This window comes from Mustela erminea, chromosome X (assembly GCF_009829155.1).
Source record: "Mustela erminea isolate mMusErm1 chromosome X, mMusErm1.Pri, whole genome shotgun sequence".
NCBI lineage: Eukaryota > Metazoa > Chordata > Mammalia > Carnivora > Mustelidae > Mustela > Mustela erminea.
This window is the reverse complement of record NC_045635.1, coordinates 9914407-9940921: the sequence shown is the minus strand read 5'-3', so window position 1 is coordinate 9940921 and position 26515 is coordinate 9914407. Positions and strand designations below refer to the sequence as shown.

Below are 26515 nucleotides of genomic sequence, written 5' to 3'. Positions count from 1 at the left end.
GCTCTTCTTTTCCAGGGACTCCCCATGAGCAGGACATGCTAACCCGGACCCGGCACGTCCTGACAACCGTCAGTGGGTTGCTTTGCCTCGGCACGATGGGACAGGCACAAACGCAGGGTATATGAACTTTACCTGCAAAAAGACTACAAATCGCTTTATCAAAATCTCCTTGAGTAGAAATCACTCAACAGTGTTCAATGATAGGGAAGGCATTACTATGTGACCTAACAAAGATGTCGTTTATCCTCACACGAAGTACAATCCTTAGTATTTCCTCCAGGAGTGATCAAGTTGGCTTCTGTTTTGGGGGTGGGGAGCCCACACGTGGCACATGAATGATTACTAGTGAGAGCAATTCTGACACTGAGAATGAAAATGTGAACACTTAAATAGTTTTAAAGAGAATGAAGAAGTAATCAAATAACTACAGTGCAAATGCAGTAGGTTTTAATCTTTATTATTTAACATTATTGCTTTCGGGAATTTTTTTCCCTCAACCAGGAACTGAATGCTAATTACATAAAAATATACACATATAAAAAGTAGTTCTCCATTTTCCCAGGAAAAAAAACAAACAGTAACTTCCAGAATATCCAAGTGTTTTAATTATAATTAAAGTACTGATCATCTCATTTATTAGCTCGGTAACGTACATATTTAAATTACACGTTACAGACCACCATTACAATTTATAAATGTACGGTGCCGCTACTGAGTACACTGATTCTTCCACGAGTGGATGTGTCCCTTCTCCCACCCACTAACAAACAGCAATACGGTTAGTTTAATTTTATGAGTAGATGATCCATTGCTGCAAATGCTAATTCTCTTCTCCACCCTGCGTTTTTCTGTGTATGTGTGTGAGTTGGTTAGATCACACAGGCAACCTCTCTAAACGGTCAACAGCAAGACGAGCTAGGCTTGGGCTTTCGGTGCAGACTGACCGTGTCTGTCTGGATCAGGTGGTCTGACCTATCCTCAGTAGCAAGCACTCTTCGAACCGCTTCCTCAAAGGCCGCTGCGACATTTGTGGCATCTTTTGCGCTTGTTTCAAAGTAAGGATAGTCGCCGTTGTCCCTGCACCAGGCCTGGGCTTCTTCTGTAGACACCTGACGTTCGCTTATGTCGATCTTGTTGCCTAAAATCACGAAAGGAAAGCTCTCGGGCTCTTTCACATCTGCGTAATATATGAACTCTTTCTTCCAGTTACTCAAGTTCTGGAAGCTCTGGGAATCATCGACACTGAAAGTGAGCAGGCAACAGTCAGAACCTCTGTAAAATGGCGTCCTCAGGCTTCTGAATCGCTCTTGACCGGCTGTGTCCCAAATCTGCATAGTAACAAAATGTCCGTCCACCTCCAAATCTTTATTTAAAAATTCCACACCTATTGTATGGAAGAGCTGGGTATCAAACTTATTGGTCACATATCTGTTCATTAGAGAGCTCTTCCCAACTCCACCATCTCCAAGGAGAATTACTTTAAAAAGCGAAGATTTTCCTGCCATTATTAATCTCAAGGTTTTGACTTTAGAACCCTGTAAAATAAAAAGGTACCATTACATTCCTTTCGACCTGTACATTTCTCTACATGATTCTATGAATATCAGTGCATAAGGGAAATAAAACGCCGAGTCCCCCTTCCTTTCTGTACAGAAAATACCTAACAGCGAGAGCTACTATAGCCTGAGCACTCCACCACATACCAGATGCAGCCCTGCTGCTGCTCCGAAGACGGCTGGTGAGGGCTCACTCTTCCCCTCCTCGGGTCACAGCTGACAGGCAGAGACTCAAGGCCAAGTCGCACCCCAAAGACCCTGCTCTCCACCATCACTCTCTGCTCACAGTAAGCCCTCCCACTATCTGTTAGAGACGCACGAGGAGGCCAAAGTAGGCAGGTACTTGTAACAACTTCAAACAGCCCTTTGGTGACACAGTGACAGTTTTACTGATGGCTTTCATCTTGTGCCAAGGGTTTTCTCTATGACCTCCCCTTTCTCTTGCGACGCTATCACCATAGGCACTGGTAACCAGGAAACCAGAGACAGAAGCTGACTGATCTGGCTGTGAACAAAAATAAGCCAATGACTGAGTGAATGGACTCCATTCTCTGCCTTAGGAACACTATTTGGACTTGGCTAAAATTAACATCAGCAGCAATGGAATTTTTTAGCGGAGTATCATAATCTAGCACATTCTGCCCACAAGATTCATTTGGGCAGCTGCAACTCTTAATAAATTTGAACCTGAGCTGTCACTTGTGTGTTTCCAGAGGGAATGACATAAGCCTTAAAAATGTGGTACTCTAGGGGTGCCTGGGTGGCTCAGTGCGTTAAGCCTCTGCCTTCGGCTCAGGTCATGATCCCAGGATCCTGGGATCGAGCCCTGCATCGGGCTCTCTGCTCAGCAGGGAGCCTGCTTCCCTTCCTCCCTCTCTCTGCCTGCCTCTCTGTCTACTTGTGATCTCTGTCAAATAAATAAATAAAATCTTAAAAAAAAAAAAAATGTGGTACTCTAGGGGCACCTGGGTGGCCCAGTCGGTCAACCATCTGCCTTCGGCTCAGGTCATGATCTCAGGGTCCCGGGATCGACCCACACATCAGGCTCCACACTCAGTGGGGAACCGGCTTCTCCCCTTGCTTCTGCCACTACCCCCAGATTGTGCTGTCAAATAACTAAATAAAACCTTAAAAAAAAAAAAAATGCAGTCCTCTACATACTCTTTTGGGGAAGCCATGGAGCAGGGTTAAACATTTCCTTTTACCACAGACACCACCCTATGTGGGGTAGAATTTCAGATGCCCATTTTCAGATGGCTACTTTTTTTGTTTTGTTTTGTTTTTAAAATTTTATTTATTTATTTGACAGACGGAGATCACAAGTAGGCAGAGAGGCAGGCAGAGAGAGAGGGAAGCAGGCTCCCCACTGAGCAGAGAGCCTGATGCGGGGCTCGATCCCAGGACCCTGGGATCACGACCTGAGCTAAAGAGAGAGGCTTATTAACCCACTGAGCCACACAGGCACCTGTTTTTTAGTTTTCTAAAGATTTTATTTATTTATTTATTTATTTATTTACCAGAGAGTTTGAGAGAAAGGGGGGGGCAGAGAGCATGAGAGTACAAGCAGGGGCAGCAGCAGCGGGAGAAAGCAGGCCCCTTGCTGAGCAGGAGCCCAATGTAGGACTCATCGCAGGACTCTGGGATCACGACCCAAGGCAAAGGCACTTAACCAGCTGAGCCACCCAGGCAACCCCCAGATGGCTACTTTTTTTTTTTTTTTTAAAGATTTTATTTATTTATTTGACAGACAGAGATCACAAGGAGACAGAGAGGCAGGCAGAGAGAGGAGGAAGCAGGCTCCCTGCTGAGCAGAGAGCCTGATGCTGGGCTCGATCCCAGGACCCTGGGATCATGACCCGAGTCGAAGGCAGAGACTTTAACCCACTGAGCCACCCAGGCGCAGAAGGCTACTTTTAAGTGCCAACAGGACCACTGTTCCTATTTAAGGCTTCTGTTTTTAGGGATGCCTGGGTCCCTAAAACAAGGAGTCCCGCATCGGGCTCCTTGCTCGGCAGGGAGCCTGCCTCTATGCCTGCTTGTGTGCTTTCTCTCTCTCTTTCTGACAAATAAATAAAATCTTAAAAAAAAAAAAAAAAAAGGCTTCTGTTTTTATTCTTTATTATGGAAAATTTCAAACATACACAAAATTTCTGAATAATGAGAATACTACAATGAAACCCCCCCTGGATCCCCAACCTAGTTTCACCAATCATCAGCTTATGGCAAATCCTATTTCTTCATAACTCCCCATTCTCCCCACTTATTTTGAATCAAATTATATCATTTAATCTGTAAATATTTCACTATTACATGGCTTTTAAATACATTAAAATTTATAAAAGGAGACAACCTTTGGAGTAGCACTAATAAATTTTCTGTAATGACAGAAATGTCCTCCAACTGCACTGTCCAATATGGCAGCCACTAACCACATGTGACTACTGAGCATCTGACATGTGGCTGGAGGCAATGAGGAACTGAATTTTAAATTTTATTTAAGTGTAACTAATTTGAATAGCCACATTTAAAGAGGCAACAGCTGTAGTGGCCAGCACAGTTCTAGAGCAAAAATGGTAATTAACTTTAACATGAAAGTGGAGAGATTATGAATCCCTCAATGGGAAGGTAATGAGACATGAAAAATCATTGTTACACTGACTAGGATGGATTTGGAAATTCACTGCAGTAAACGTTATCTGGCTATATCCTGGTTATATCCAAATGTGACCTAGTATAATGGAATTAAATACTCCCTGTAATGTGTAAGAATTCTGCATTTCCAACTACATGATACACTATTCTGGTAAAACCTGTAGAACTTGCCTATAACTCTTATTGGCTCTTTTAAATTACTACTGCTGTAATTACTACTATAATTGATACAATTTAAATTGGCCAACAAAACTGTGAGGCAATCAAAGTACTTACCTCTTGGAGACTTTTCTGACTTCATGGGATTGCTCTGCTCAATGCCCAAACTAAATTCATGTCAGAGAGGAAACTGAAACAATCCCAAACCCCTTAATCTCTTGACATAGGTAACAACTTGATAAAATCTGTTTTTTTTTTTATCTTGCTTAAACAATTTCAATTCATACAAAAGAAAAAAAAAGAATAAGAATAACAAAACCAAAAATGCATGCCAGCTATTATGACATGGGGAAGAAGCACTGGTTTAAGGCCTTATCCTTAATGCTCTTCACTGGTTCTCCAGAGATTTAGATCTAAGTCCAACTTCTAAGACAAGACACCTTAGCGCTGCTCCCCATTTTTGACTTCAGTCATTTGGAAATACACAGTCAGATGGGACTGAAATTCAGTTCTACTTGCTCAGCTCTCACGCTCTCCCTGGCCTTGGCCCTGGCACATGCTGCCTCCTCTGCTGGTGATCCTACCCCACCTCACCTAACAATGAACTGCTGAGCCCTCGGACCTATTCAGCATGGTCATCACCAACACCAAGAACGTTCCCCCAGCAGCCCCCACCCCACGGTTGTTCCTTGCACAACACAAAAGTTCCATTATGTGTTCTAAGGATGTAAGAGATGTGCGTGATTCTAGTGCATCATTAATTCCAGTATTTGAGTAAGCTCTAACTACCTGACCAGACACAAAATTTTACTGCAGAGCACTGAATTGACAGGATCTTCACAGCAAATTACAAACCAGATTATGCAATCTAGTAACCTCCACCCAGGTGACTAGCCGCATATATCTACCAAATTAAGTCTCAGACATTCCTTGAGATTTTTCATTTATAATTTTATCAGGATACTTTGACACAGTTCTTTTCTTTTTTCATAATAATGTGGGACTTCCTTGTTGGTGCCATTGTGCTAATTAAACAAATCTGGGGTACTCTAGATCCATGCACCAGGAAGTGGAATATGATTTTCTACAATTCCCATGAATAATGTGGGGCCTCACAGATACCCTATTTGCAAGGATGCTGGCATTCGCTAACACAGTATATATACAAACATTTCTCTGATTCTTACTGCAGAGTTGTATATAAACATACATGGTGATACAGGTAAGTATATAAACCATCTTATTTTCCACAGAATCCAACACAAGCTAGCTTCAGGCAATCTATACATTAACATAACCATAACTGGCTTAGAGACATTAAAAATACTCCCTTTTTCTTTTCTAAAAACAGTAAAATCCTTTCAAACTTCAGTATAAGATGAATGAATAAAGGTATCCCGTTATTTTCAAAACTTACCTTAAAATATAATGTGAAGTCTTTTATACCCCACAGTTCGGAATGATTGCCCACGGGCAATAATGAAAATCCTCACCAAGGTTAAAACATGACTTTAATAATTCAGCTAAATTTGATAAAGATTTCTGAATAAGAAAAGCATTATTACTTAAGTCACAAATGTTACCTTAATTGTTCAGTTCAAGCAGCATCATTATCTGCAAAGAAAAAATTAGAAAGCTCACCTTAGCAATGGACTTTTAATTTGTTTTATAGTTTTTAGAGTTAAAAACAAAAATTAAGGGCGCCTGGGTGGCTCAGTGGGTTAAGCCTCTGCCTTCGGCTCAGGTCATGATCCCAGGGTCCTGGGATCGAGTCCCACATCGGGCTCTCTGCTCAGCAGGAAGCCTGCTTCCTCTCTCTCTGCTCTGCCTCTCTATCTGCTTGTGATCTCTCTCTCTGTCAAATAAATAAATAAATAAAATCTTTTTAAAAATAAAAAAAAAAAAGAAAAGAAAAGAAATTAAAATGTGAATATGACTTGTATTAGCACCCAGATTCTTTTTTTTTTTAATATTTTATTTATTTATTTGAGAGAGAGAGACAGTGAGAGAGAGCATGAGCGAGGAGAAGGTCAGAGGGAGAAGCAGACTCCCCATGGAGCTGGGAGCCCGATGCGGGACTCGATCCCGAGACTCCGGGATCATGACCTGAGCCGAAGGCAGTCATCCAACCAACTGAGCCACCCAGGCGTCCCTAGCACCCAGATTCTTAATTTAAAAGGAAAACCAGAAAAAATAAATAAAAATAAAAGGAAAACCACACCTGAAAGCTGCCCATGACCTTTCTCAGCTCCCCCCAAAAATCCTAGAATCAAATACTACACACTTTTTTAAAGGTTTTTATTTATTTATTTGTCGGAGAGAGAAAAAGTATGTGTGTGCAGCCACACAAGCAAGGGAAGCAACTGACCCCCCCCCAGGTTCCCCCAAATACTACATGTTAATCATTATTTTTTTCAAGAAGGTTTTTCCCTGCCCACCCTTCTAAGTTTCACACTCAGACAAATATAAAATTTTTTTAGGATAAAATATAAAATATGGGGGCATCTGGGGGGCTCAATCAGTTAAGCATTTGCCTTCGGCTCAGGTCATGATCTCAGGTCCTGGGATTGAGCCCTGTGTTGGTTCCCTGCTCAGGGGGGAGCCTGCTTCTTCCTTTCCCTCTGCTACCTGTGCTCTCAAATAATAAAAATTTTTTAGAAATGTAAAATGTCAGTCTTCAAAATTTGCCCAAGTTTTGAGTGGCTTAGAATATTCCTATTCCAAAGAATTAAATAAAGCTAACACAAACAAGAAAAAGTAATAGTCACGAGAAGGAGGGGCACCAACACAACAAAGGAAAAGCTGGGCTGAAGCTACGGTGACACTGTGCGGCGGACACTGTGCGGGGAAGCTGCTGGGCAGCTAAGGCAGACGTGAGAACTTTCTTGTGACAGAACAGCAAGCCACTATCAGAAAGGAGGAGGGTTCTTGGTGCCAAAGGCCAAGAGCACACACCTCTGGGCAAGCTACCTGACATCCTACCTCCTGGGGCTGTTGGGAAGATTCACTAGGTCACAGACAATAGGTAAAAGCATTTCACCACAATGCCAAGTTCATTGCAGGAGCACAGGAAGTTTCTGTGGCATGAATACATGAAGTCTTTACTGGTGGTTTCAAGGAAAAGTTTTTTTGCATGACCATTTCTTAAATTCAAATTTCAGTAAGGGTCCTGGGCAGAACAGAGAGGAGGATTATGCAGGCGGACGTGAAGAAGCAGAAGGATCCTCGCCATGGAGATCGAATCAACGGGAAGGTTTCTGAGTGACAGATTATGCCGGAAGCTGGGCTAAAGCACTAACCTCTCTAAGTCTAAACCAAAGGTTTTACCCCCAACACAGACCTTTTTTAAGCAAAGGGTTGTGAAACTTACATACAGCAGCCCTTAACTTATAAATTCAATCAACGAATAAATGAGACTCTTCAGAATTTTGATATCTGGCTTTAAAGATGAAACAGCAACAGTAACATCGGCTGTAACAGTGACACTGACTACGCCCTGTATGCCCTTACTCTGCTTCACTGTATCCACTCCTCTCAAGTGTCTCCCCATCCTCACACTACAGATGAGCACCCTGACTCGGGTCCACTACCTTGCCCGAGGTCATACAGCTAGGAAAAGATGGAGAGAGGGAGACTATTCCACAGCCTGCCATGTAACCTACCAGACTCAGTGTCTTTGCATTTATTTCTGAGGGTTTTCCTGTTGGCTGCTGCAGGCACAATGAAAATCAGTAGCTGGGATGCTGAGCCAACTGCTGACTTATTTCAAGAACCACACAAGACGAGTTAACCTGACAGAACCAGTAGTGTTCAATCCACTGACAGGTACTATAAATAAAGCACATCTAACTATGCCTAAGGTTGTTTTGTCTTGTTTTTAAGATTTTATTTATTTGAGACAGAGAGAGAGGGAGGGAGACGTAGACTCCCCACCAAGTGCAGAGGCCAACATGGGGTTCCAGCCCAGTACCCTGGATCGTGACCTAAACTGAAGGCAGGCACGTAACCAACTGAGCCACCCATATGCCCCAAGTCCTAAAGTTTTAACAGAATTTCAACGGTTTAAGTTTTTTTTTTTTTGAAGATTTTATTTAGGGGCACCTAGGTGGCTCAATGGGTTAAAGCCTCTGCCTTCGGCTCAGGTCATGATCCCAGGATCCAGGGCTCGAGCCCCGCATCGGGCTCTCTGCTCAGCATGGAGCCTGTTTCCCCCCTCTCACTGCCTGCCTCTCTGCCTACTTGTGATCTCTGTCTGTGAAATAAATAAATAAATAATCTTTAAAAAAAAAAAAAGATTTTTCTTTTTTTTTTACAGAGAGAGAGAAAGTGGGGGGTGGGGAGCACACACCCACAAGCAAGAAGGAACAGAGGGAGAGGGGCAGTAGACTCGATGCTGACTGTGGAGGCTGGCGTGGGGCTTGATCTCACAACCCTGAGATCATCACCTGAACCGATATGGAGAGTTGGATGCTTAACTGACTGAACCACCCAGGCGCCCCATACATGCTTTAAATGCAATGTGAATCAAATGTTGGCAGAACTCTGAAGCATCTCCCCAGAAGTCTGGAGTTCCACAGAGGGGGTGGAAAGCAGTGTTTATTTCAACAAGCGCTTAGTGAAGCCTCCTTTGTGCCACACCCATCCAGCCCCCCCGCGGGTGCTGCTCGCAGTTGGGAAAGTGACAATCTGCACACAACCCATGTGTGCTACACCTACGGCAAGACCTACCAATGAAAGGCACCTGACAGAGAGTGCAACTATGCACACGGAACCAGAAACCAAACCATCTGAACAGTACCGGGGATTCTGCCCAGCATCTCCGTTGGTGAGTGAGAGAGGCAGCGTGCACTCCTGCGGCGCTCAGCCACACCCAGGCCCCACATGTGAGCATTTCGCATGTGAATCCAGACATCGGGGGCACTTAATTTTCACACACTGCGGCCCTGTAACTCAGCCAGCTACTTCACCTGCTGCTCAGTTAAAAAGGTGGTAACTTCCACGGCCAGGGGAAACCGGGCTGTGTGCAAGTGTGTCCATGAGAAACTACACACCAGTTCCCAGAGCAGGCTCTTCCAAAGCTACGTCTCGAGGATCACTTTGCTGTCCATGGAGAGCAGCCTCACCAAGGTCTGATTCCACCGTAGGGGGATCTGACCGCGGCTAACTGGGCCTAATCACAGGCTGAGCTCAGAAGCGGGAAGCTCAGCAATACGGGGAGGAGAAAACCCCGAGAGAAGCAGAGGGAGCCAAAGCCAGGAAGCGGCAAAGGCAGCCTGGCAGAGGAAGGGCGCAGCGCAGGCCTGAGCACCGGGAGCCCAGAGGGAGGAGAGCGCTGGCCGCATGGCCCGGAGGGCGCAGCGCTGGAACACGCAGGGCCTGCGAGCCACGGAAAGGATCCCGGCCCACACCCCCACGATGATGAAAGCCCTGAAACAGCTTCGAGGCGGGCAACCTGCTCTGATGCGGAGTCCGGAAAGGTAACTGGCTGAAGTCAGGGAAAGAGGAAGGCCTCCGGAAGAGCTTCAACGGATGCCCTTAGGGTTCCTTTCAACTACCAATGACATCAGCGGGCTTTGGGATTGAAAATGGTGGCTTTTCTGCCTTGTAGGGTATCCTGCAGTAAAATGTTCCCTCTGCGGCTTATACCTCACCTCGCTCTGATCCTCTGCTCTTGCTACCCTTCTAACTCCTGCTCAGCCCTACAGATAAAACCAGACCTCATGTCCCACTGAAGTCCCTTCCCCCACATGCCTCATGCACCCTGAACATGCCTCTAGGTGCAGAGGTAGTAACAGTGAAACTGGCATGCCTACTATGTCCAGTAAAAATGAAACATGCTCAGGGCACCTCGCTGGCTCAGTCTGTGGAGCGTGCAACTCTTGATCTTGGGGTTGTGAGTTCAAGCCCCATGCTGGGTGTGGAGATTACTTAGAAAAACAAAAACAAAAAAAAAACACAAAAAACAAAAATTTTTTTTAAAGAAACATGCTCTCTAAAAAAGATTTGTTTCGTGGAAACATTATACAATTAAAAAATGCCCATACTTTCCCCCAAGTTATCAATTTTCTAAACTATAGAAAAAAATACATCCCCATACTATTCTAAAATCATCTCAAAAAGAAAAAAAGGAAAGAAATTTTGCAAAAATGTAAACTGGAGGGCAAATGCAAATGCCCTGAATGCCTAATTGGAGATGTTTTTCACTCCCTGAGGAAACACGGAAAGGTGGGACTGTAGAAATACACTGTTGCTGAGTGTTGAAAGAGCACACAGACCACGATCAAACCACATAAAACCTTACAGGTTTATATTAAAGTCTGCAAGAGGGACACCTGGATGGCTCAGTCAGTTGAGAGTCAGACTCTTGGTTTTCAGCTCAGGTCATGATATCAGGGCTGTGAGACTGAAACCCATGTCAGGCTCCAAGCTCAGTGGGGAGTCTGCTTGAGATCCTCTCTCCCTCCGCCCCTCCCACTTGTGCACTGCCTCTCTCAAATAAATAAATAAATAAATAAAATCTTTAAAAAAAAATTTTACCAATCTATTTACCAATTATTTTAAAGAGAGAGAGCACATAAGCCCAGGACCCTGAGATCACGACCTGAACCAAAGACAGACACTTAACTGACTGAGCCACCTCACCTAAGTGCTCCTAAATAAATAAATCTTTTTTTTTTTTTTAGAGATTTTATTTATTTGAGAGAGAGAGCTTAAGCATGGGGAGTGGCAGAGAGAGAAGCAGGCTCCCCACCAAGCAGGGAGCCCAACGGAGGACCTGATCCCAGGACCCAGAGACCATGACCTGAGCTGAAAGCAGTCGCCCAACTGACTAAGCCACCCAGGCACCCTAAATTAAAAAATCTTAAAAACAAAAAACAAGTAACCCAATTTAAAAATGGACATAAATGGTCAACATCATTAGCCAGAAGGGAAAGGTAAACCAAAACTACAATGAGATAGAACTTCATACCTCTAGGATGGCCAGAATCAAAGAAGACAGACAATAAACAAGTACTGATGAAGATATGGAGAAACTGGAACCCTTACACACAGCTAGTGGAAATGTAAAATGGTGCAATGACAGTGGAAAATAGCCTGGTTCTGCAAAAAGTTAAACATAAACTTTCCATATGACCCAGCAATTCCTCTCTTAGGTATATACCTAAGCGAAATGAAAACATCCCCCACACAAAAACTTGTACATGAATGTTCACAGCAGCATTATACATAATAGCCAAAAAAGTGGAAACCACCCAAATGTCCATCAGCTGAGTCGTTAATAATATCACATGTGGCGTCCCATTTCTATGTAATGTTCAGAACAGGCAAACCCATAGATAGGTAGTAGATTTGTGGTACCAGGAAATGGGTGGGGAAAGGTAAATGGGGAGTGATTGTTAACAGGAACAGGGATTCTTTTGGGGGGGGGTGATGAAAATATTCTGGAATTAGATAGTGGGTGATGGCTGCACAACTTTGTGAATATACTGAAAACCACTGAACTGTATACATTAACAGGGTGAATCTTATGGTATGTGAATTATAGCTAAAGAATGTAGGTGTATATTTATAGACGCACACACTCACACAAATATGTATATGGTCTAAGAACTGTCAATTAAACCCTAATATTAGATTTATGTAAAGCCACAAATGACCTCCATGTTGCTTCAGCAATGTCCTTTTGAATAAATAAACCTGTTACATACACAACAGATAACTCTGGATGACAATCCATCGGCTGGCACCAACACATGCTGTATACAGCACACACTGGTCTGTATGAGGAAACGGATTAAGTAGGTCACTCTTAGGAAAGAAAATGGACTATGCTTTCAGCAGATATCTCAAAACTAAAGACAAACAGCACTGTATGTCAACCCTTCCCTTTTTACAACACTATTTTTCCAACTTTTCTATTGCATACTTTAATCTTAATTATCAATAGCTTATTAGCAGTTTATTAACCTTTTCTCTGGTTTTCCCCAATCCCTTGCTGGTTTCCAAAGCCATTACACTACAGCAAACCAAGAGGGAGTCAGATGCAAGCAGAGAAAATAGAAATCTCTAATAGGCATGTTTGTAGGGATTAAAGGCAGACATTTTTTATTTTTATAGATCCAATTGTCTCCACTCTTAACAGATAACAAACCCCATTTATTTCATTATTTTCATTATATAAAGGTTTTGGGCATGGCATTCAAAGGGCCATCCAACCTCAGTTACAAACCTGTCCCAATTATATCACTACAACTCATAGTCCTACACCTATCATAGGAATTTACAGCTCAATCTTTGTTCAGGCCCTTATCTTGGACTGGGAGTTCCCTCCCAACTCCCAGCTGTTCAAAGGCCTAGTTCAGATCACCTCATCCAGGAAGCTTGCCACGGCCACCCCCAGAAACTTAATCTTCCAATTTTCTTTGTTCTCATCATCACTTCCATCCGGTTACAGCTCTCGCTCACTTGTCATTGTCAGCTGTGTATGTGTCTCTTTCCTAATTACAAGGTCAACTCCCTAAGAGGGACACAACACACCTAATTCTATCCATTTGTCCTTTTTTGGTTCTGCAACATCTTGTACAAAACTTTACATACAGTGAGCTATCAAATAAACGGAAAATTGAGAACAAAGAGTAAATAATTTCCCCCTTTGTTCTCGTTATTCTATTCTTACTTTTCTATTTGTACTTTCCACGCTTACAATTTATTTAATTAGTTCTTCCACCATTCTATTTTTGAAGTCTATTAACATGTGTGGGAAGGGACAAAAAATTGAATTTTTTCTTGCAAGTCCAATGAAAACACCACATTAAAATAAGTACTACTGGCACCAACAAAGAGCTGGTGAACATTAAAAACAACATTCCTCTAATAAGCTGCCGAAGGGAGAGTAGGCTGGGTTTGTAAACTGCTCTTCTCAAAATTTCAGACTTGAAACATATTCTCTGTAACCCCTTGACTAGTTCTTACTCCCAAACACTTAAATTAAATTTATCACTCTTGGTTTAAATTTAGGAACAAATTTTTTCCCTCAAAATCACACTTCCCTTTGGCATTTACCCTGAATGTCCCAGTTTAGAAACATACCACTTATCCTGAGGCTCAAAGAAACTAACCAAAGAAACAAAAGCATGGATAACCTCTGAATTATTTCTATTTTCACTTAGAGCTGGACTCATTCCTTGAATCTTAGTTATCCGTGTGTCTCACTTAACAACATAAATAGTTCCACTCTGTTTCCAGTCTTCTTGGTGGTCTTGCTGAAATGCATGAGCAAGAAGCAAGTCAAGGAAGGCACTAACTCTAACGGGTGCTTCATCTCCACAGCAAGAGGTACACACACGTACACACACACACACGGTGAAGACTTAAATAAATCATCTAGTTGATCACTGAACATTACTCCATAGCAAGAGAAGGGAAAAACTGTAAATCAAACTACACTATCACAATGCCAGAGTAGAACACCCTATTTAAAGAACTCATTTCAATAAATACTTTTTAAAAGATTTTATGTATTTATTGGAGAGAAAGAGAGCGAGCACGAGTTGGGGGGAGTAATGGGGGAGCAAGGAGGGGGAAGAAGTCTCAGGCTGACTCTGTGCTGAGTGTGGAGCCCGATGTGGGGCTCGATCTCACGACCCTGACACCATGACCTGAGCCAAAACCAAGTTTAACTGACTGAGCCACCCAGCAGACCCACTAAGCACTCTTTTTTTAAGATAAGTCACCTAATTAAACTTCTAAGACATATATACTCACAATTTTGCTTAAAACAAGGTACCTCTATAGTTAGGTATACAAACTAATCATTAACAGTGATGGAGAGAGTGTAGGGAAAAGAGAGGTTACAGAACTAAGTCGTCTTAAACCATTCTGAAAATACAGAGCACCATGATCAGAAAGAACCGTCTGCAGTGATGGAAATACTCTATTCCTGCACTATCTAGTATGGCAGTCAAGAAGCACACATGGCTTTGAGCACTTGAAATGTGACTGATCTGAGGAACTAAATTTTTTATTTTATTTAACTTTAATTGAAATTTAAGTTGCTACATGAGTATTGGGACAGTGCGGGTACAGAGTGTGCTTAACTGCGGAGTCCATGAAGGAGCTGCAGAGAGAAAACACACCTAGAACGACACGTGAACTAGAATGTACAGATGGAAGTGTGTGCTTCAGTTTTTCTCTGGCAAGAGTACACAAAGGGTTTCAAAATCTGGCAAATTAAAAAAAAAAGTACAAAGGGTTTCATCTGATTCTTAAAGGGATATGGAATGATAAACACATGACCACATCACTGTGTGTGTATATGTGTACAAATTTTTTTTTAAGATTTTATTTATTTATTTGTCAGAGAGATAGAGTAGTGGCAGGTAGAGGCAGAGGGAGAAGCAGGCTCCCTGCGGAGCAAGGAGCCCGATGTGGGACTCGATCCCAGGACCCTGAGATCATGACCTTAGCCAAAGGCAGCTGCTTAACCGAATGAGCCACCCAGGCATCCCTGTGTATAAATTTTTTTTAAGGTAAAAAATTAAGCCCCCAACGTGGGGCTCAAACTCACAACCCCTGAGATCAAGAGTTGCCTGCTCTACCTGAAAGGGCCAGCAAGGCGTGCCTTCGTCATTTGTATATGATGCGTGATCCATGTGTGTAAGTAACTCATAACCCCCTCCAGATTTTCATCTTTATTTGGCATCACTATTTTCTCCGTTGTCTCCATCACCTGTGAGACTTACATATTACATTCTGACCATGAACCGTGACAGTTCAGTGAATAGACTTACTCATGGGAAGCTGCTAATCTTGGAAGTGAGGATAATGTTTTGCTCTCTGTTCTGTTCAATGCGGTCCTTTTTTTCTTTTTTTTTAAATGAGGTCCTTAAAAGAACACCCATAAATCTATAATAAGACATTTACCTGAGAAAGACACTTAAACTGCCTGAAAATAAAGAAGAGGGTTTTTTTAATTTAAGGTTGTTTAAGATACTTCAGCTAGTTTAAGGCTGCATTGTGAGGGACACAATTCAAAGACAAAAAAATGGATAAAGGTCACAAGATAGGAATACTGGAAATTCTGCTAGGTTTCAGGAAGAAGACTGCATTGTGAAAGAAATGAATTTAAATATGCATGTTAGAAAAACCCATTAAAGTAGCAAAACACAAATTAAATATGATCTATAGTGACGTGCTGTAACTTAAGGGAACACTGATTCTTACTCGTCAGAGAAGAAACCTATTCTTTAATTTGGAGCAGAAAAGGGTAAGGGCTGGAGAACTTCCACAAAAACCCAGGGAATAGTACACAAACACGACCGGTAAGACATGAAGCCACAGCAAAGTAGAACTTCTTGGCTGTTAAGAAATTAAGTAAGAGGAATGGGGATTTCCCAAGATGTACTTCAAGAGGACAGCTGCACGTCTGGCAGACAGGGCTCAGCTGGAGGAGAGGAGCCCACTTCTGCGGGGAAGTGGCCACCGGGTCCAACTGAGAAGACCCGGAAGAGAACTGCAGCTGGCTTACAGGGAAACTCACTTCATCCCACTTCTCCGTCAGCGACGCCCCGGTTTGTCCCAACCAAGGTATGAAGGGGGCTTTGCTTACAAAAAGCTGCCCAAGCCCAAACTGACTCTGCCATCACTACTCATTTCCCCTCTATGCCTGATCAGCTGTCTACTCCACTCACTGCACACAGGCTCCCAACTTCTCCATCCCCGAGTGTAGGCAGAAGCCACCAGAGAGCTCCTAAAGTAAGGCCAATCCAGGGGCTTCCCCCAGTCCTCATCTAAAGGGCCTACTGGACCAACAGCCCTAAAGCAAAGAAAGAGAAAAGTGCTTCTCTTAGGACTTCACTGTGTACGCTTCCAGAAAACACCTCCACAGCTGACCACCTAGGAGAGTCAGTTCTCTCAGACACAGCCCTTTGTCTGGATGTACAGGACATAAAAACTCAAAGGGTACTCAAGACATTTTTCCTAAATAAGGGAACGGAGGCCCAAATGGGGGAGGATCTTATGAAGTATCACACCTCTAGCTGGAGGCATAGGTGGGACCTTCCAGCGTGAGCCTCAACTCGGGCACCATTACTGTCTCTGTTAGGTCTAACAGCCTGGCAATGACCTTGACAATGCTTTCTATTTAATGGTCCATAAAACTCCCCTTAGCTGGGGGCGCCTGCGTGGCTCCTCCAGTTAAGTGTCTGCCTTCCCCTCACGTCATGATCCCAAGGTCCTGGGGTAGAGCCCGGCATGGCACAGGCTCCCTGCTCAGCAGGGGGTCTGCTTCTCCCTCTCCCTCTGCCCGCTGCTCCCCCTGCTTGTGTGCGTACATGTGTGCACTCACTCTCTCTCTGTCAAATAAATAAATAAAATCTTAAAACAAAAACAAAAACTTCCTCTTAGCTTTCTGCAACTTAGATAACTCCCTCTTCTAACAAGCTCTTAAAAGTAGGTATATTGCAAGGTTGAAGTCCTTACCTCTTCCCAAACCAGATCTTCCTGGGATATAAAACCCAGTGATTCATAAAGTTGACCTCCATCCTCCCCCTCCTTGGGAAAAGAATTCCAACCCCTTTCATAATGTTCATGTGATACCCCGATGGCAGTTCAAATTCAACATATGTAAAGCCAAGCTGATTATTTTCCCCATTTCCACAATCTCTTCTATTCATTCCATTCACCCACACAAGAATGTGTCCACTTCCCTCCCTACCTATTGCCATTGTCTTCTTTGCTCAAATAACAAATGTTATGACCACAATAACATGAGCCACCACTGTTTACTGAGTGTCTACTAGGTACCTGGCATACAACAAATCACCTGCAAGTTGGCACACTATCACCCTATGTTCTATGTATCACAAAGATTAAGTAAACTTCCCTGATCTAATTAAACAGGGCAGGCCGACCATGTATTACCTTCACTCCCACCAAATGACAAAAAAATTCTAAAAAATATATAAACCCAAAAAGGATAAGAAGAGGGAAAAACTATAGATGAAAGACAGCAATGAAATTGAGATGGAAAGCAAATGTTCTAGTAACGACAAACGGAAGAGACAAGGAAAGCTAATTGGGAGAGAAGCAGCTATCAATGAGAAAGCTGATTCCCAGGAAACACCTGAAGAGGCATATGGACACTTCTGGAAATTTCCTGAGACAGGCTGGCCAGGCTGAAAGCACAATGGTTTCTCCTGAAAGGCCACAGACCCCATGACCACCCTATCTGCACCTAGAGGCCCCTTTCTCTGGCGAATCTACTCCCTAAAGAAGTACATACAGCGGAAAATGGAGATGAAACCCTACAGACAACAAGGGAGGCCGGGCGGGCTCTTCTACATTTCTGAGGGAGCCACAGAGGCGGCAGGCGTCCGTAAGACCCTGCAAGCTGGCGCTCGGGGGAGCTTAGGGTTCCAACATGCGATTGTACCGCATTCCTTTCCATGACATCATTATCTTCGCACAGCTGGGTTTTCCAGGGCTGGTGTGGTAAAAAATCAAGTACTACGCAAATATTAATGTGGAAGAGGATACAAGGGTAGCTGCTGTTTGCTCCAAAACAACTATTTATGAAATTTTATTTAGGATTACTAGAACTCAGGGCACCTGGGTGGCTCAGTCTGTTTAGTGTCTGCCTTGGGATGTGGTCATGATCTTGGGGTACTGGGACACAGCCCATTGGGCTCCCTGCTTAGTGGGGACTCTGCTTCTCCCTCTCTCTCTCTCAAATAAATAAATAAATAAATAAAATCTTTAAAAAAATAAAGAAAAAATAAAACTGGAACTCATTCCAGAGAATGTTCTGCATTCACCAATGTGTAGTCCTCAAGCAGTTCTTCTGTTGTTCCGTTCTGACTTCCAGCTAAACCATATATGTATTTTCAGGTATGTTTATCTAATCACTGCTTATTAAATACACAAATGAGAAACTGCACAGATCACAGCAGGTGCCTAGCCCAGTGAGTTCTAACTTTTTGAACCTGTTAAATCATTTAAACACTCCTCTAAGGGAACCTGAGTGGCTCAGTCGGTTAAGTGTCTGTCTTCAGCTCAGGTCAGGATACCAGGGTCCTGGGATCAAGTCCCAAGTGGGGTTCCCTGCTCAGCGAGGAGTCTGCTTCTCCTCCCTCTGCCTCCTCTCCCCACTGCTCATGCTCACTCTCTCAAAAACAAAAACAAACAAACAAAAACCTAAACTAAATTAAAACTCCTCTAAGTGTTCTACATAGCAAGTCCAGAAGAGAAATCTGTAAGTCTTTTTTCAGGCTTCTCTAACACGGACAATGCAACCACTCGTATGAAAACTACATTGGCCTCTGTACCCAAAAACCGAGCCCAATTCACAAGAATTTGGAATTTAAATAGTTCCATTTACACTGAACTAACTGTTCAGTGTGTTAGTTTACACTGCTCTGCTAGCCTTCACACTTAGATAATGAATGTGGCCACGGAAGGAGTATATCGAGTTGCTCCATACTCTTTCTCGTTACCCTATCAAACAATAGCATAGACTTGGAAGGCCTTGGACAGAAGTGGTCTGGGTCCAGACTCTGCACCACGAAGTGAGCTGGCTTCAGTGAGGAAAGAATGTAAAGCCTCCACCACCTGCTTCCTTTCTGTATTTCCTTCGAACTACGGACCGATCTTCCCCCGCCCCATGTTGATCTAGCTGTCAGTGACCTGCGTTCACTTACTTCCAGCTGTCCTGTCTTCACGGCAAGCAACAATATTCTAAACCCTGTATCCACCCTGGTCAAAAATTAACAAAAAATAATGGAATACAGAATGTGGCAATAGCCAGAGCTCCATTTGCACAACATGTACAATATCAAGATTCACTCTGGAAAACAGGGATTTCCCCTCCAAGGTATCTAACAAGCCTAGGCGCCCCCAGGCTCCCTGGCAAGCACAAGCCTGGGACGACCTCCAGCCTTCCCTCTGCAAGCAAGGAGAGGCCCCGCCTCCTCCCCCTGCTTACACCCCGGGGTTGCCCCCAGGCCTTCCTCCCTCAGGTATCCAGAACGTGCCTCTGCATCACTGCTTTCCCAACTCCATGAGTCATTTTACGAGTTCATCGCCCCCCCCCCCCGAATCCTTAATAAATGTTCTCTGTTGATGACCTACTTAGTCACAAGCCCTATTTTCTCGTCCTTGGTTTTGACTAAGAAATTTATTACCCAGTTAGCTTTCAAGTGAGACGCGTTTCTCAAACACACAAGCACACTTCTATTTGGCTTGTTCCTGCTGCTTTACCAGCATGTTGCCTGGAGCAGAACTACCCGGAAGCCGGTAACGTGACGTCTCTATTTGGTGTCATATAATCTCACAGAAATCGTCAAGTGCAACCACCTCATTGCACAAAGAAAGAAACGTGGTGACCTAACTTGGCCGAGCAGCAAGCCAACTGCAGACGCAGTAAGCCTCCTCTGAGGCCAGCGCGGGTTCTTCCTGCACCAATTCCTCTTGACCCTTCCCAGAATGAAATCCTTCCCATCAGGAAAGAACACATATCCCTTTGCCAGATGCCCTTCGATAGCAGTCATTTTTAGGTGTACAATTCAGCATCCCCTTCTCCCCACAGGAGATAACTCCTGATAAGAGACAGAGGAATCTATAATTAACAGAGAACATGCTGTCCATTAGCAGAAGTCCAAAGCAAAGCTACCCGCAAAGGATGCCACCTTGGCTTCCTGAATAACACTTTCACAGTGATGCCTAAAGAGACAGCCAAACCTTTGGACTCCTCCTCTGAATCACTTACCCCCAAAGTTCCCCTAACAGTTAACACTGACCACCACAATGAAGTAATACATATAATGAAGGGCCTAATCTTAGACAGGTATGGTGAAATGGCTGGAAAACAACAGGAAAAAAAAAATGATGCAAAGGTCGTTTTCTAAAAAAATTTCATCATTTAGGGGTGCCTAGGTGGCTCAGTGGGTTAAAGCCTCTGCCTTTAGCTCAGGTCATGATCCCAGGGTCCTGGGATCGAGCCCCGCATCAGGCTCTCTGCCCGGCAGGGAGTCTGCGTCCTCCCCTCTCTCTGCCTCTCTGCCTACTTGTGATCTCTGTCTGTCAAATAAAGAAATAAAATATTAAAAAAAAAAATTCATCATTTATTTCTTTTTTTTTTTTTTTAAAGATTTTATTTATTAATTTGACAGACAGAGATCACAAGTAGGCAGAGAAGCAGGCAGAGAGAGAGGGAGAAGCAGGCTCCCCGCTGAGCAGAGAGCCCGACGCGGGGCTCAATCCCAGGACCCTGGGATCATGACCTGAGCCGAAGGCAGAGGCTTTAACCCCCTGAGCCACCCAGGCGCCCCTCATCATTTATTTCTTGATTTCCGTGATAAAATGCATGCGTAACTAGGGCCTACTAAGGCTAAATGTAAGGAAGAATTTTATGCTCAACAAGAATGGCTTCTTGATTTGATTCTTATAAATATTCAGATGTGGTCAACCTAAAAAGCTATCAGAAACACATCAGGGGCGCCTTAGGGGCTCAGTCGGTTAAGCGTCTACCTTTGGCTCAGGTCATGATCCTGAGGTCCTGGGAGCGAGCCCCACATTGGGCTCCTACCTCAGCAGGGAGTCTGCTTCTCCCTCTCCCTGCCGCTCTCTGCCTACTTGTAATCTCTCTCCCTCTCTCAAATAAATAAATAAATAAATAAAATCTTTAAAAAGGGAGAGAAAAAAGAAATACATCAACTGCTTCCCCATTTCACCTAAGTCACAGTAAATGGCCTACAGGTACCTGTGAGTTGGTGTACAGCTGTTTTGTTTCTTAATGACACCTAGCCTCTGACCTTGAGTAGCCCAGGCAATAAATTTTACTCTCGGGCAGAGTCAGAATCTGCTCTTCTGATTATGATTAGACTGTAAGCTTCCCAGAGTTGGTGACTCCCTATTATCCTTCCTATCAGCACCTTCCGATCAGTGCCCAACAGACTGCCGGTGTTTATTGACAACTGGAATAATTCAGAAACCAAACCCCTAAGTCTATTTCAACAGCTCTGAAATGGCTCTCAAGTTCTTTTTGACACTTTTGCCTTACAAAAAGGAAAAAAAAAAAACCGACTCTGGGGGCACCTGTGTGGCTCAGCTGAGCACCCAACTCTTGGTTTCATCTCAGGTCATGATCTCATGGCTGTGGGATCAAGCCTGGTGGCGGGCTCTGTGCTCAGCGCAGTCCGCTTGGGATTCTCTCTCCCTCTTCCTCTGCCCCTCCCCTGATCCCATGCTCGATCGCTCTCTAAAATGAAAGAATAAAACCTCTTAAAAAAAAAAAAAAAAGATTCTGGGGGCACCTGGGTGGCTCAGTCAGCTGGTCCGACTCTTGATTTTGGCCCAGGTCATGACCTCGGGGTCCTGGGATAGAGCCCTGCCTGCATGGATCGCCCCTATTCGGTGGGGAGTCTTGCTTGAGGATTTTCTCTCCCTCCCCTTCTGCCCCTTCCTCTGCCCGCATACATGCACTCTCTAAAATCAATCAATCAATCTTTAAAAAGAAAAGATTCTGTTATCAGAAATGATCTGCTCCCTCCTTAGTCTTTCAAATGAATGAATACGTCTCTTGGTCAAGGGAAATTCTTCAAGTTCTTAAATTTTCCCCACTGCTCTTTCTTAAAAATGATTAGGAGATATCCTAAATAGGAAAAATGACATTGCAGTTGAAGAACTACACAAGCCCTGAAATGTATTAGCCCCGGAGTTACACAGACTGCTGTAGAGCAGGGTTTCTCAATCCTGGCATTAGGGACACTTTGGGCCAGACCACTCTGCGTTGTGGAGGGCTGTGCTGAGCGCTCTAGGATGCTCGGCAGCATCTACAGCCTCGACCCACTAGATGCCAGCCAGCAGCACTCCCTTTCAGGTGAGAACCAAAATCACCTGCACGTATTGTCAAATGTCTCCAGGATGAGAACTACAGCTCTAAACTCACAAAAGGGGGTGCCTGTGGGGCTCAGCTGGTTAAGCTCTGCCTTTGGCTCAGGTCATAATCTCAGGGTCCTGGGATCCAGCCCCGCATCAGTCTCACTGCTCAGTGGGGAGTCTGCTTCTCCCTCTCCGATATCTCTCTCGCTCTCACTTTCTTAAATAAATACATTTACAAATCTTTTTTAAAAAGAAAGAAAGAATGAAAACAAAACAAAACTCACAAAGGCTTGCCTTGAATCCTGGCTCTGCCCTCTTCCCTACTTGTATTACCTGGGAAACAGACCTAACCTTCCTATGGCCCCAGCAAATTCCTCACGAGTAAAATGGAGCTAATATCAGAAAACTGTTGTGAGGGACGCCTGGGTGGCTCAGTTGGTTGGATGACTGCCTTCCCCTCAGGTCATGATCCCAGAGTCCCGGGATCGAGTCCCGCATCGGGCTCCCAGCTCCATGGGGAATCTGCTTCTCCCTCTGACCTTCTCCTTGCTCATGCTCTCTCTCACTGTCTCTCTCTCAAATAAATAAATAACATCTTTAAAAAAAACTGTCGTGAGAATTCAGTGAAATGATGTCTGAACAGGAATTATATGCACTATAACATCCAGTGCCAGAGTGACCGCCCAAGAAATGGTGAGCAACAAGGGGAGGCTAAAAATTAACTTGTAGAACCAAAGAAACTTGGCTTCAGGCCTCCAGAGTACTACAGTCTACATGGAAAGAGTGGTGGGGATAGAAAGAAATGAAAAGCACGGGAGAATGGAAAACAGGAAGAGCACTAACGTATTTCCCCAACCTCCAAGAGAGCCGAGGCCAATGATGTTCTTAGTTTTCGTTGGTCTACTCCAACCTCACAAATGATAGACCAAAAATAACCCCAAATCAGAAACTCTCCAAAATAAGTCATCAAACCAGAAGCTTTATAGTATAAGCAAAAGGAATTTACTACAATGCCTACACAAAAATCCTAAAAGCATCCGGATCACACCACTGTCTTACATTTGGGGATCTAAATAAGATACTGAGAGTTACGGACTAAGCTCCTGAAAGAGAAACTAAGCACAGCCATCCTATTTTAGTATATGTGCTGCCGAAGCGAGCACAAGCACAGCCTTCCTAAATGGCTGAAAAAAACTGAACAATTCTGGGTTTCCTTCATCTCTACAGTTTGGATCCGCGATAGTTTTTGAGACTACAGGCAGTTTATGGATTTTTACCCATTACAATGGTATGAGAAACAGAAAAACATGTAAAGAATTTTTCTTTAATTTTAAAAAAGAAATCAAATTCTACTTATTTTCATCGGGTTGCTGAAATCTTGTGAAAAGACTGTGATCACATGACATTTTGGAAACTGGCAGAAAAGTCATTTCTCAAAAGACCCGTGGTCACGGGATGTATCATCACTTAAAAAGAAAAACAACGACAAAAAGACAACTAACACCTCCACAACTGTTTGGTTGGCACTTTAAATACTCATCTTGCCTCCTGACATACGAAGTTGGAAGAAAGGAACACGATTCTGAAACCTTAGCCAGAGTCTCAATCAGATAAAGCCCCAGACGGCCGCCAGCCCCCAGCATGGGCTTTACATTCCAAACTCCTTAAGTGAGTGGCCATTAACACGTTAGCAAATGTTCACCCAGGCAGCGTGTCAGAGGTCGCCCAAAACAAACCCGTGCGAGCGCCTTTGCTTTCTCTTATGTTAATCATTCGGGGGTACGGTGTGGTTTGGTTGGGCTGGGGTGCGTGGATGTGTGTGTGTCCTGGAACGGCTGGGGGAAAGGCTGGTGCAAATGTGTGTCCCCGCGGGGCTGGGGGTATTTGTGTGTGTGTGTGTGCGTATGTGTGTGTGTTTTCCGGGGTGTTGTGTGTGGACCTCTCCCACGCCACCCCACCCCCACCGCGAGAACGTGCGTACGTGTCGCTCTCCCCGGGCGTCTGGGTCCGCGCGCGTCCCGTGCTAATGGATCTCTCTTCCCCCGGGTGCTTGCGCGTGTCCCCGTGTGTCTTCCAGATGTCCGGGCGTCTCTCCATGTGTCCCCGCGTGTTTGGGTGTGTGTCCCTCTCCTCGGGTTGCGTGGGTGTGGGAACTCGTCTTTTCTCCTGCGTCAGCCAGTAGGAGACAGGAGGCAACAAGCCGTCCCCCGTCCCGAGCCGGACGATCGCCCCGCGAGCGCGCGCAGCCCCCGCCCCAGCTGCCGAGGGCCAGGCCGCACTCGGAGTCCACGCGCCCCCCAGACCCTGACGCTCGCGCGCCCGACGCTGGCGCGCCCTGCTCCGGCCCCCGACCCGCCCCGAGGGGCGTCCGCGCTCCACTCACTTCGTGGCCACAGAGAGGACGCCCGGGGAGCTCCCGACTGGCCCGTCCGGGTGCAACGAGGAGAGAAGGTCGGGGGTAGGCTGCCAGGAGACCGTAGCTCTGCCCGGGTGCAACTCCGGCTGCTCACGTCCAGCGCCAAGGGAACAACATGGCGGCGGGCCGGGGCGGGGCCCGGGGAGGCGGAGCCTGGGCGGTGGGGTCCCGGGAGGCGGGGCCTCGAGGCCGCTGTACGGCCCGCCCTCACCTTCTCTCCCCGAGTGCGAGTCTTCGCGCTAAATCATGGATTTTCTTGGGGTTGGCGACTCCTCGTGTCCTCAGCTGCGTCCTGGCGAGAGAGAGCACGAAATAATAGTTCTCTTTACAAGTTTACGTAAAGTGGAAATAAACAGATCGCAACAGCACAATCGCAGGTTTTTGTGATTACCATAAGAAAATGAATATGGAAACGGAGAAGAAAAATGGAAGCAGCTGTGACATCGTGGAATAACAGGAATTTTTATAAAAAGTAAATGTAAAACTTTTCCGTAATCTTTTTAAATTCCGCCTCTGTTATCTCTAAATATAAAACAGTAGTGGAGAAAGATTGTATTGGAAAAGCTCTTCTTATATATGGAATCCCTCACTTTACATACGGAGTTGAGGGCATGGTTTTTATGATACAAGTCTCTGGAGGGACTTTTACTGACCTCTCAGTAAGTATACTTTGTGGGATATATTTCATTGATTTGTATTGCAAGAGAAGGACCTCACTTTTATGATTTGCTGGGCCCACAATCATTAAATAACCTCTGGCTCTTTAGGGAGTCATTTTCAGCGAAAGAATCTAATGTAGTCTTTTCATTCAGCACTAGAAAAAGTATATATAGGAGAGTTTCTCCCAAGTATAAAAGGTAATTTTAGAACAGTGGGACAGTGGGACCTGTAATAAAGATTGAGTTCTAGTTTGAGCTTAAGTGATTTTTTTCTTTTATAAAGAAATCTATTTTTTAATGCATATAGGATATTTTCCCAAGGAAATATGAGTAAAGGTTTATAAATTATAAATCTTTTTTTTAATATAAATCTCTTGAAAATAGGGAGGGGAAAGATATCATCTTATTTTAAACACAAAATAATTAAAACTACACGATAAAACATATAAGAACATTAGAATTAATTTTCCCAAAGAAAAAAATATATAGTGTCGTGTACATTGAACTAAATTGCAATAAGCAATGCACAGGATCACTAAGGAAAGTCTACCTGAAAACTGGATATCATATCATAGTCAGGGAGTGATGCACTTTAATTTCTGCAACTGCTAATACCAACCAGCTATTAACAAGAGCTCCTACAGAATTATTGTATCTTGATTTAAAGTAAAAAAATTAAAATAAAAATAATTTTTAAAAAATTTTTAAAGGGGCGCCTGGGTGGCTCAGTCGGTTAAGCGCTTGCCTTCAGCTCAGGTCATGATCCAGGGGTCCTAGGATGGAGCCCTGAGTCCTGCCTGGGCTCCCTGCTCAGTGGGGAGCCTGCTTTTCCCTCTCCGTCTGCCCCTTCCCCCCACTCATGCTCTCTCTCGCTCACTCTGCGCGCTCTCTCTCTCTCTCTGTCAAATTTTTTAAAAAAATCTTAAAGTAAGCCTTGGGAAACTCAAGAGTTTTCCAAAAAGGGGTTCTAAGAATGTCCTGCCAGTGATTCTTGGGCTGTTCCAAAATGTAAGCAAGGCATACAAACATCTGAGTATAGCTTTTTGTCAGCACCTGAAGAAAGAATAAGGAGTTACTTTTCCTGAAATAACTATTACTTAGACACTAGACAACTGACACTTAAGAATATTCATATATTCAGGTCTCTCCCACCATTCCGTTCTTTGCATGATTGATTTGACAGTGCAAGAGTAGGG

The 26515-nt window shown here is 44.2% G+C and overlaps 1 protein-coding gene across 3 annotated transcripts; it reads right to left on the bottom strand.

The window, feature by feature from the left end:
- Positions 1 to 582: 582 nt before the first annotated feature.
- On the bottom strand, positions 583 to 24815 carry RAB9A (RAB9A, member RAS oncogene family). Of its 3 annotated transcripts, XM_032330273.1 has the most exons (4): positions 24628 to 24815; positions 24226 to 24410; positions 5951 to 5981; positions 583 to 1535 (listed from the first exon to the last, which is right to left on the bottom strand). In XM_032330273.1, exon 4 carries the CDS (start codon positions 1503 to 1505, stop codon positions 900 to 902), a length of 606 nt encoding a protein of 201 aa, XP_032186164.1. In that variant the 5' UTR covers positions 1506 to 1535; positions 5951 to 5981; positions 24226 to 24410; positions 24628 to 24815; the 3' UTR covers positions 583 to 899. The 3 variants fall into 3 exon arrangements, with proteins under 3 accessions (XP_032186164.1, XP_032186163.1, XP_032186165.1); XM_032330272.1 differs by lacking the exon at positions 24226 to 24410 and having other exon boundaries at positions 24628 to 24814; XM_032330274.1 differs by lacking the exons at positions 5951 to 5981; positions 24226 to 24410.
- Positions 24816 to 26515: the final 1700 nt, after the last annotated feature.